General features: G+C 34.1%; 2 protein-coding genes across 2 annotated transcripts; one reads left to right on the top strand and one right to left on the bottom strand.

The window, feature by feature from the left end:
- The first annotated feature begins 271 nt into the window (after positions 1–271).
- On the top strand, positions 272–6,776 carry LOC124632238 (programmed cell death protein 6). The gene is made up of 6 exons (XM_047166996.1): positions 272–504; positions 1,161–1,222; positions 1,905–2,011; positions 3,913–4,181; positions 4,431–4,526; positions 5,764–6,776. Exons 2-6 carry the CDS (start codon positions 1,167–1,169, stop codon positions 5,773–5,775), a joined length of 540 nt encoding a protein of 179 aa, XP_047022952.1. The 5' UTR covers positions 272–504; positions 1,161–1,166; the 3' UTR covers positions 5,776–6,776.
- On the bottom strand, positions 6,402–11,281 carry LOC124632237 (dolichyl-phosphate beta-glucosyltransferase). The gene is made up of 6 exons (XM_047166995.1): positions 11,042–11,281; positions 10,626–10,800; positions 10,212–10,420; positions 9,642–9,856; positions 7,848–7,985; positions 6,402–7,144 (listed from the first exon to the last, which is right to left on the bottom strand). Exons 1-6 carry the CDS (start codon positions 11,111–11,113, stop codon positions 6,949–6,951), a joined length of 1,005 nt encoding a protein of 334 aa, XP_047022951.1. The 5' UTR covers positions 11,114–11,281; the 3' UTR covers positions 6,402–6,948.
- Positions 11,282–11,929: the final 648 nt, after the last annotated feature.

The raw sequence follows: 11,929 nt of genomic DNA, 5'->3' as shown, positions 1-11,929 counted from the left end.
AATATCCAAACGTATTGCAAACATCCAGCGCCAAGGAAATTTTTCATGTTTTGGATACTTAACAAGAAAAACCTTCGTTTTCGCTCGGCTACTGTGTTTTTTCATTTTGTCTTCGATGTAGTCAACCAGCAATTAATGAAATTTTAAGATGTGTATAATGATTTCCGTTTTTTTTTGTTACAAAAACATCTGATATGTCATTTGTATAATAATAATTGTAATTATCTGGTGTCAGTTCACTCCAGTTAAATAGTTAGGTACACTTCTTGAATAAGACTGACGTAATCATAAGTCGTAATTTTTGACGTCATTAATTTTGACGTTTCTGTATCACGACACACGATACACGATAGTTTTCTGCTGCTACAAATAAAATCATTATTTTAATTTAAAACTAGTTCAACTGTAGACAGATTGTGCTAATATAATTGTTTTCTCAAATAAAACACGTTTGTACCTATAGTATTACCATCAAAAGTATCGTATAACAGGGAAAACCAACAGGTGAGTCAATCGCTCTTCAAACATAGCTTTCAATTTGTTTTTGTATTCAATCTTTGTAATTTGTTTGATTTATTTCAAATAATGTTATATTCTACTGTGTACGTTTTCAGACATGGCTTTCGTTAAGAAGCATCTAGTTTTATTTTTATTTATTTAGAGCTAACTTCATTATATGGTTCTTTCTACAATTTTCTGGTAATTTCATCAGATGTCGTAAAAATGTGGAACATATCTCTGTTTACTGTCTTTGCCATTTCTAGCATACACTGAACATTAATATTCTAAATGCTTACTAGAAACATAAATTGAAACAGTAGAGAAGTACTGGTTTTTTTTAAGTTTTATTAACTGACCTAATTTTTATTCAAAAAAGTAATTACAATTTCAATGGAGTTAAGCGTCATATTATTATTGCAGTTGAAAATAACGGTATCAAAATCATATATAGGTAATTGCAATTAGTAGTTGAGAATCCAAAATGCTAATGTTATAAATAAATCGTTCAACAGTAATATGTATAGATACTATTCTGTTTTCTGTAAATTGGACTTTGATTTTCAGTGCTGATGCTAAATGTTTACATTTGAAAATATAAGTTCATTTTAAAATATTAGTTACAAAAACAATTATTAAACTTAATCCTATTTTAATTACAGTTAAACATGACATTCCAATCAGCGATGCCGAGCCGGGAATTCCTTTGGGATGTGTTTAGGAGGTAAACACTTTAATCTAATTAATATTTGTACTTCATTACTTAAATATATTTTGAGGCAATGACTCAACTAAGTCAATGACTGTTGCACCATTGAAAGTCAACTTGGGATGACTCATTGAGTGGGATACTTGTTTACAATATGGGATCCATTTAATCAATTAACCAGTCATATGTCAGAGCGCGAATCTATCTAAATAAATACTTATATCCCTTGGTCACACTTTCACCTTTGAACGGCTGGACCGATTAAACTGAAAATTAGAGGGGAGGTTTAGACCAGGGAGAAGGAAATAGGATGTTGACATTTTTGTCACCATCCAGCTATGGGAAGTCTCGGGTACCGTGGGCGGAAGCTTTATGCCCTTTGATTACAGTTCTTATTTTAGCATTCATATCAAATGGGAAGCTTTTGACCTCAATTTTGTTCAGCGAGAAATATGATAAACAAACTCATTTTTATTTCTGTTTACATGACTTTGACTCTACTCATGTTTTCTTTATTCAATAGACTTTTTAATAGTTACATGGTTTATGTAGTTTTACAGTTTTTTTATGTTTTTAGTTATTTCAGTTATTTAGAAACAGATCATTGCCAGAGTAGTTTCAAATGTTTATTGAAACAGTAGTTATTGCGCTTTACATGATCAAAACACTATTAAATTCAGTTTACATAATATTTCAGAGTTGACAAGGACCGCAGTGGTTACATATCTGCAGATGAGTTGCAGCAGGCTCTGTCTAATGGCACATGGAACCCGTTCAATCCTGAAACTGTCCGACTTATGATAGGTATGTATTCATTAAGTATCTAGTTTACTTGGATTCAATAATAAAGTCACTTATTGAAATGGCTTGTAAAAAAAGTCTTAATGTTATTACAAATCTCTTTGCAATTAACTTTCTATGTATATTAATAGAAATACATATGGCTAGGGACAATAAAACTCAACCTTACTGGAGGCTCTTTCTTCTAGGTTACCACGTAGTTTTAAATAGCGATAGCCAAGATAATACCTATAAATTAATGAATGATAATATATTATCCTACTTCCTACTAATATCATAAATGTGTAAGGGTCAATTCCCACTGAAAGAGCACCGGCCGGCAGCGGCCGTAAGAGCACGGAAAATGTAAGAGCGCGGCGCGGTGCGGCGCCGCACCGCGCCGCGCTCGCGCTCAATCCCTTGCAATTACGGCCGCTGCCGGCCGCTGCTCTTTCAGTGGGAATTGACCCTAAGTTTGTGAGAATGTATGGATGTATGTTTGTCCTTTCACGCAAAAACGGCTGGACGGATTAGGTTGAAATTTGGTACGTAGATAGTTGATACCCTAGATTAGCACATAGGCTACTTTTTGTCAACACACAACGCGAGCAAAGCCGCGGGCGGAAGCGAGTATACTATATGCTTAAAAGTGATTAATGAATCATTGATCAAAAAATACATATATATAGTATCACTGCGTAAAAATAAGATTGTTTCGTCATTGAGCACTTGGCAAAAAAAAAACGTTTACCGCAAATTAAATTATTGTTATAGTCTGTTTTTTAATCTCGTAGACTAAATTGACACTTGCAAAATGTCAAACTTACAAATAATGTTGCTAGCTTTTTTGTGCAGTGTTGTACTTAAGATACCGGTTTGTTGAATCGTAACTTTTTAATATTCAAAATTATAAATTTTTGAATTTAATATTCATTCAAAGTTTTATATTTACAATTCACGTAGTGTACACTCGGCTGCACGACGTGCTACAAACTGCCAGGGATATCTGACTACGCAACGCCATGTGTAATCATCAAGAATAAGCCCATTATTTCAGGATGACTTATTGTAAAAAAAACGATACTTGATTTTATTAACGCTAAGTTTCGGTCGTGCCACATCACTATTTAAGAAATTGCAATAAACTGACAACACTCGTTGTGCCAGTTTAGTCTACGAGATTAAAAAACAGACTATAGACGATTATTACATAATTTCCTGATAATTTCGCAAGCACACGACAAACAACGCGAATACACTTTCGATGTACCTACAGCAAAAATGGTTAAGCACAGCAAATATGACCTTCTGACTAATGACATTAAGGTCGAAAATGCGAACATTGTAGTAGTTGCGTAAGTGCGTACTCGCTTTAGATAACACAAGGCTAGTTTATGCGTATAGAAGTGCACTCGGCTACGTTAATCAGTCAATAAATTAAAACTTCAATTGTTAATTATAGTTATAATTAGAATTTTACCGGTTTAAACTGAGATTTGCTCTCAACATGTTTGGAATCGCGGTTTCGATTCCCGCACGTTGTAGAAACGCGTTTGTATAAAAGGATGTTTGTTCCTCTATCTCGCAAAAACGGCAGAAGTTTAAACATTATAGTTCGGCCATTCAGAGAATGCGTTCCTGACACGTCGCGATTGAACTGACGACGTAACTTTGCAATGGCGTTGCAGTTACGATAAAAATATTTTTGCTGGTTGTTTACCGTTTTAACAATTGAGGAGCATTAAAACAACATTATTATATCAATAATCAATGAATGTTATTACGTCGTCAGTTCAATCGCGACGTGTCAGGAACGCATTCTCTGAATGGCCGAACTATAGATTAACTACTTTTTGTCACAGGTTCAGATAGATTTTTAATTAGCCAAAAATCATCAACAAAGCAATTTTGTATTTTGTTTTCAGGAATGTTTGACAAGCAAAGCAGAGGAGTAATAAACTTTGAAGATTTTGGCGCCCTATGGAAATATGTGACCGATTGGCAGAACTGTTTCCGTTCGTTTGACAGAGACAACTCTGGCAACATAGACAAGATGGAGTTGAAAAATGCCCTCACCGCGTTTGGATACAGATTATCAGATGAAGTGGTCAACATTATGGTCCAGAAATTCGACAGATTTGGCCGCGGGACCATTTTGTTTGATGACTTTATTCAGTGCTGTGTCACTTTATATGTGAGTTGAAATTATTAGTTTTTAAATGTTATGCTTAATACTAAAAATACTTACCTACAGCCTAATCATTAAAAGTTCATGTAGGCATGGTTGAGCGGAAAATAATTGCGGAAAATATTTTTTTTCCTGGTTTCCCTGTTACCACATCACAACATACTTCCTCTACTATTAACTTTTTTTTGTACTTAGTAACAGTTGAACTCTGTTTTACTGACCTCCTTTCTATGACTCAATGGTTATTTTTTACAGACTCTGACGTCAGCATTCCGGCAGTTCGACACGGACCAAGATGGCGTCATAACGATCCATTACGAACAGTTCCTCAAGATGGTATTCGGATTAAAGGTAAAAGTATAAATCTATCGACCATCGATATTTTAAACTTTATTATTTGTTAAACAATAGAATACTTCCTATTGGTTAGAATTTCACTATATTTTGTTTTCGTTAAGTCTGATATTAATATGAATAGCTGTAGCCCACCCATTCCGGAAAATTCGTGCATTCCTGGCAATCATGAATTTCGAATTTTTACTGAAACTTGATCTGTCCGCCATTTTCTCGTTAGAAAGACGTACAAAATTGTTTTTCGGGATTGTTTGAGATGCACAAAAATGGGCAATCCTTTAGGTAGTTTTTGAATGGCGTTAAGTAATCAAATTTTATTTGCCCTTTACTTACCCTTAGGATTTTATAGCTGTTATGTTATACCTCTTGTTGAATGTTTCTCCTTACAACAGACCTTTCTATGTAGAATCCTTTATCTATTAGTTTTGCACTGTTTAAAAATTCTACATGTATCACTTGTTATTTAAAATTAAGCTTTCTGTATTTGTGAACAAAGTCGAAAATTACAGATGCGTTTTGTGATATGAAAGAAAATGAGTGCGTTTTATATATCTTAGATTAGATATAAATGTTATATACTTGTATATTCTGAATATATGTACCTTAACTGCATAAGTCTGAATATATTTAAATGTAACTTGATCTTATGTATTTGATGTATACAGAAACGCAGTTGGTCTTCCAATTTAGCTATCGACTCGAATAATTTGCGTTTTAAATATTTTAAGCCAATAATACTCAATCTTTTTGCTGCCTTTGGCCTGGACAAGAATTAATACTGGTCGGAATAGTGCAGAGATAAGTTATGTTGCAAAGCAGTAATTATCCAAGCGAGGATCGCGTTAGCACGTTATTGTGACGATGTAAGCTTATCATCTATCTACTCATTTTATAAGCACCTTTGTCTCAATAGGCACTCATAAGTAGCTTCAACCTTGATTAAATGATTAAGTTGTTGACAAATTAGACAAGTTCATCGATAACATATACGAGCGTTTTTAAAATCAACTGTGTATTAAAAAAATCATCTTTTACAGTTTTTTTTAAGAAAGCTGACGTTTATGTTGTCGGTACACTTGGGCATATAGGCTTCGCACACGCAGATTTGAAAACTTTGAGTATTTTTGTTTTAGTATTATCGGATCTGTCCGTTCAAGTGTATTTGTTGTGTATGTCAAGATAGCAAAATGTTCGCGTGTCGATGCACTAACAGGAATATTTCTCTTTCGTCCAGTGTGTGCCGTAAAGCCGCCGTTCGTGGGAAAGCTTACGGGCCAACCGTACCCACCAATATAAATAAATAGTTAACAAGGTAACAGTAATACTTAACAAATACTTTTGGATGTATTAATCTCAAACAAAATTCCTTAACTCAAATAGTATTTCTATTTATAAATCTATCATTTCTTCTAGTTGTTTGTATTAAAAAAAAAAAACACTAAGTTGTGCCCGCGGCTCTGCTCGCATAAATCTTTTCTATGTAACTTGTGCTCAATGTGAACAAAAATTTTATTATTGTAAATTTTAGTATTTCGAATAAGGTATTAGAAATTTTATATCCTGGTCTTAAAATTAAAACGAAATCTCAACTTGTCCAAATGTAGCCAATTGTTGTACCTATTATAAAAAATAATTATTACATTAAGGACTTCATTTCTAAACTGTGACTAAATAGTGGCACAATCGAATTAAAGTTGTAATTATACTCATTCGAGCTCAAATATTTATCAGTGCCTAGCACAGTCTCTTGTAAAAGAAAAAAAAAACTTTTAGTACTGTTCGCTGATTGGAGCTTATGAAAAAAAAAACTAATAAAAAATCAGCATGGCCTTTTGTAAGTTATTATGTATAGGAAAATTAAAAATGCTTTTATTTAAAAAGTACATCATTTAATTATTTAAAATAAGTATAAAATGTGTGTACTAAAGTAAAACTTTCCTTATGTTTAGTATTTAATATTTTTTACGTTTGGAAACTTATTTTAAAATAACTTTGCAAGTATGTAGATTCCAATGTAAAAAATATGTTACGAAAATGCCTGTCCGGAAGTGACAACACTGCTTTCAAATAAAGTTATTCAAGTAGTTTTAAGTTTATTAAGTTTACAATTGTGAAGCAATTATTCTCTAATATTACAGCTTATAAATAAATGATGATCACATTGTGTAAAATATATTTTTAATGTTTCAATTATTATTTTTCGTATTTAAGGTAAATACACTTTTCAATAAATGTTTCTTAATAAAAGCGTTTGTTTTAATTATGATAACCCTAGTTTTACAAATGCGGTTTATTTGGATAACGCTATAAATTGACTATGATTAGCGTGAATTATTTAATTGAGAGTTGCATTATATAGCTCCAAATTGTTCACGACCGAAAATATTTGATTTTTTATTCGAATTACAAAAATATTCGTCTACTCTGTTTTTTGACTTATTTTCCACGCTCCAATGGTATATTTGAGCCAAATGAGTCCCAGGTCACATCCCATCTGTACCCAGGACAGTACTGGCGTTACTTTGGAGCCCTCGATTTCTGTCCATCTCACCGGAATTTCAGCAATTGGAATGTCTAGTTTTTGTGCTATGTACAATAATTCTACGTCGAACGCCCTGAAACAAAAATAAATTGAAGTCTTGTACACACTGCATGCTTCACTAAGAAAACAAAGTAATTAAAAGTCCGTTATCGGCAGTAATCCGGTTATGACATACACGTATTGTTCGTGACATCATAGTAAATAAAAAATTGTTACTCATGTATGGTACTTGGATGCGTTATCTCTGGCTATCTACATAAACAATAAACTTATCCGTGATTGCCATCAAAGATTGGAACAATACCTAAAAGTTTCTAATATTTAAACATTTGCCAGCGTATTACCCGCGTCCCGTAGGCACTATTTCGCGCACCCGGATAAAAAGTTTATCTAAAGGCCCTAAATGGGATATTATGATGATGTTTCATGTCCTACGTGGCATTTCTTTGCGTGCTCAGGGCATTACACAGTACACACGTTACAATTTATTGCAAACGTAAAACGAAAACGATTCTTTCTGGCCCAACTCACGACTTTTGTCACACCCACGATTCAGTTCAGTTTTCATTTACATTGATTTGGTAAAAGATGTAGAAATTGTTATACGTTTTGCATCAATGTTATAATTTTAAATCTGTCAAATACTTAGTTCCAGAGATTAATCTCAGGTCTAGATTGGTATGGTATATATATAAATAGAATCTAGATTGGTATGCATTTAAAATGTAACAATAAGTGAAATAAATAAATTAAGAAAAGAAAAATGTAAAACTTACCATCTATTTACATGCAAACTCTTAAAACAAATATTGGCGGCTCTTCTAGTGAACAGTTTGAAGCCGCACTGTGTATCCTTGATGCCCTTCACAGTGAACAGCCACACCAGGAAGTGGAATCCATACATTAGAATATTTCTGAAAAAATATAGAACATTGTAATAAGCAAAAATTACTAGACTTTTCTGGCGACAATCATACTGCTATTCAGGAAAATGATGTTATTCTTGTAGCCAAATCTCGCTATATTCGAAGAAAAAGGAATTTATTTTAGACTGGTTTAATGAAATATTAATACTATTTATTCAGTTGTTCCAAAGAAATGACACACCATATTTCCGAAATGGTAATGAGACCATTTAATGAAGCATGTATTCACTAGTCAAAATATTTTAGATTGATGGCTAAGTCAATATGTTTTACACATGGTAACTTTATCAAAGACGGAATCTAAAATTAACTTGTTTTCCTTATTATTATTGCATCCATTCTAATTCTGACTACATTAATACAGTTCCGTCTACTTATCTATTAGCACAAAGCAATTAGCGATATTTACAAAAACGTAACGTAAATTCGTAATTTTATCTTTATTTTTTTGTTACAATTCAGGACTGAGAATGTCGTAGTTAGTTTAGCGTAAAGTTAAAAAAGAGTTTGATGGACCATAAAACCATTTATAGGTATCAGCGCAAGCTTCATTGTGGCTGTATCAATGCTTGAAATTAAATCCTTAATCCTGTCGGGAACTCAACGGACATAACTATAAGGCTTGTGTTTAAACACCACCCAAAAAAGTACCTATTTTACTACCAAAAAAATTCTAAACGGTTACCAAAATGGATAAATGGTCACCAAATAACGTTTACAAAAATATTATTAGGTAAAACCATTTATTCGTATTATTGACTACTAAAAAAATATATGGACGCCTTTAAAATACACTTTAGACCAAATATTATATATTGTCACTACTTAGATGTTACCAATTATGTAATACCATGACTCCTAATTTGGTCTTTTTTGTTAGACTAAAAAAGCTAACGATCGCTAGAATATTTCCCAAATACCAATTAATATACTGGGGTTCCCAAACGTACGTCGCTTATTTATTGTTATATGAATTTGTGTGTAACTCAGTAGTAAAATGTAAGCACGAAACATGCAGCAAGCATGGCTTCTGTCACGGCTCCGGCACTGCGGGGCTCCGGCGGTCCCATGCGAGCTTATCGTCGCAGATGGTTTTCACGCTCACCGCCGCGGCTGAGGCTGGCCGGCAGAGCCGGCCAGCAAGCCGAAGCTTAAAACCGCGCGAGCCTTAAAAACTACCTGCGCCTCAGCTCGCAGGCCGCCTCGCCCCTCTGCGCCTACGCGGATTTTAATTGCACTCTAGGGGTAGGGCAGACAAGACTACGTGGAGTCGGTTTTGCAGCGATTCGTTTTCGTCACTAACTTTGATTTTGGTAGTAATATTAATCTTTTAGTTGGATAGAATTTGGTGACCATTAATCCATTTTGGGAACCAAAAATAATATTTGTGCGAGATTTGCGATTTTTCTGATGTTATTTTATTATTTTTGGATCATAATATTATATACTTTAGTGCCCTTTTAATAAAGTCAATTTATTTTTTTTGGAGTTGTTTATTTTATTTGGTGCCTCAGCTTAGAGTCTTAAAAATATTTTTGGTGATCGCCTAAATTATACCCTAACTATAATAGGTGACTGGTTTATTTTTTTTTAGATCTGATTCTTTTTAGAATAACAAAATTTATATTGTATTTAATATCTTACCTGAACACGCTACGTGTAGCTAAAGATTCTTTTTCAAGATGCGCCCTAGACCCGATGACAATAGCTATTTCATTGCTCAGTTCATCTGGTTGGGCCAGTGGGTCACACTTTGTAAGATCCAACAATGCTCCTTCTAACTTAGTTAAATCTTCGAATTTTGAAGCTCCATCTGCATCCGCAAATAAAATACTTGCTCCTCTACTGCTTTCGACACCCTGGAAATTATCAAAATTAAACTTTCAAAGTGCTTGTTTGGAACTATAAGTATAAATGGCCTTACTACAAAAACTTAAACCCCTGTTTTACACTTGTCTAAAAAAAATTTGGCTGCAAAATGAACCATATGTCAACGTCATAATTTGACATTTTTTTAGACAAGGTATAAACTGACGTTCAAAAGTTTTTGTGGTAAGACGGAAAGTGTTTTACAATAGAGTTGTGCCATTTAATAATACAAGATCTTAGAAACTGACAAATAAACCAATTTTTTTAAATGAACTGCATGAAAACACAATCATTAATGTAAGTGACTAATTATCATGTTAAAGTGTCATCGTAAAGCTTACTCACCAGTCGGACTGCACCACCTTTTCCTCTATTCTTGATCAGTGGAAGGCACCGTACTTTCTCGCTCCCATACTTTTCTGCATACCCTTCAGCCACTTGGACTGTCTTATCTCTACTGCCATCACTCACTACGATTATTTCGTACTTATATGAAGGTTGCTCTTTCACTCGGTTCTCTAAGAATTCTATGGCCTCATCCAGCATGGGCGGCACTGTAATGGCATTTAAAAGAGCGTTCAGCCTAGTTTGATAAAATGATTTTGTACAGAAAACTGCCATTAATAAATGATGCTCTGGACCAACACTGTGATGTGGGGTCATTCAAATAGCAATTTAAAATTATTTAATTTAGAAGTTGTAACATTCCTAAAGCATTGACAGATATTTACAGGATAATAATATCATGTTTTAACTTACACCTCTCTTCCTCATTGTAAGCAGGCACCACTACACTCAGGTGCACACTGTTTGGCTCCGCAATGTTGGGAAATGGAAGTTTTCTTTTCGTTTTCGCGTCATTGAATGTGCTCTCCTCAGGGAACCTCTCCACCACAGGATATGGGTTGGTAATCAAGTACAGTATGACAGACAACTAAAATATAGACCCTTTTATTATTCCAACATATCTAAATGATTATTCTAAAAAACTTAACAATGTAATAATTCGTTTCTGGTTGATTGAAATGATAAAAGGTAAACAAATCATTGGTGATTTGTAGCTATAAGCAATTCACATATTTAATGAATTTAAGGTTACTACCCCTTATTCATATTGCCAACACGACACAACGTACTAAATCTATATTTTCAGTGTTTTTGTTAATTTTACTTACCATCAAAAGTAAACTTGCAGCGGCCGCTAAACCGTACACAATAACAGTCCAAATAAATATAGTAAGATCCATTGTATTATATCAACCTAGCTACTGACTAAATAGTATTGTTTTGTGCTGTCTAACTATAACTTTAACACTATTTACTGAAGTTTTGTGTTATTCAGAACTGAAAATGAAATAAACTGAATACGTGCCTGAATACCTGGTTGTCCAGGTACTGACATTGACACTGACGTGTTACTTTAGAGACGTGACAATACGTCACTGGGTTGCCAGCATCGATGGAGAAATTGTCCGATAAGAGTACTTGCACACTTGCGGCTTTGTCGCGCATACATACCGGGCCTGACGCGCGGCACGTTCCTGTCAGTTATATGGGTTCGCAATGAAAGCCCTAACAAACCGAACGTTGCCACGTGTAGAATTCGCTAGTTTGAAAGCCTTCTTCTAAAGAAGCCTCTTCTTAATAAAATAAACAATTCATACATCCTTTGTTTATTGTCCACTTGAAAGCATTTTCCCTTTTCTAGCATGTACGCAAATGACCCACGCATCCAGGCTTTAAAATATGTGCTATAATACGCTACAGCAAGCCGTGACCAACACCTAAAGTAAAGTAGATAATCTTTATTCTGTTGATTCAGGGGGCTGGTATTATGATACATGTTTAATAACCGCCAACATATTCTTTATCTATGACCAGTGATTTCCCGCAGTTTCTCTCGCATCCTCGGGGTACTTTTTCCCGTACCCAGGTAAAAAAAAAATACGTGTGGCACTCGGGGACTGCCGCGGTAAAGCTATTGCATAGCCGTTCACTGTTGTAGATAAATACTTATACACCATACCACCATACTACTTATGTAGATAAATACTTTCTATTTA

This window comes from Helicoverpa zea, chromosome 8, assembly GCF_022581195.2.
Source record: "Helicoverpa zea isolate HzStark_Cry1AcR chromosome 8, ilHelZeax1.1, whole genome shotgun sequence".
Classification (NCBI taxonomy): Eukaryota; Metazoa; Arthropoda; class Insecta; order Lepidoptera; family Noctuidae; genus Helicoverpa; species Helicoverpa zea.
The sequence above is the reverse complement of the archived record's forward strand: the minus strand, read 5'-3'. Positions and strand labels throughout refer to the sequence as shown.

Bases quoted from the DNA above. Each gene is read 5' to 3' on its own strand.
- LOC124632238 (XM_047166996.1), top strand. From the start codon at position 1,167: ATGACATTCCAATCAGCGATGCCGAGCCGGGAATTCCTTTGGGATGTG. The intron at 1,223-1,904 runs GTAAACACTTTA...ATAATATTTCAG, and splicing joins CTTTGGGATGTGTTTAGGAG to AGTTGACAAGGACCGCAGTG. The intron at 2,012-3,912 runs GTATGTATTCAT...TTTTGTTTTCAG, and splicing joins AACTGTCCGACTTATGATAG to GAATGTTTGACAAGCAAAGC.
- LOC124632237 (XM_047166995.1), bottom strand. From the start codon at position 11,113: ATGGATCTTACTATATTTATTTGGACTGTTATTGTGTACGGTTTAGCG. The intron at 9,857-10,211 runs GTGAGTAAGCTT...GATAATTTCCAG, and splicing joins AAGGTGGTGCAGTCCGACTG to GGTGTCGAAAGCAGTAGAGG. The intron at 7,986-9,641 runs GTAAGATATTAA...ATATTTTTTCAG, and splicing joins GCTACACGTAGCGTGTTCAG to AAATATTCTAATGTATGGAT.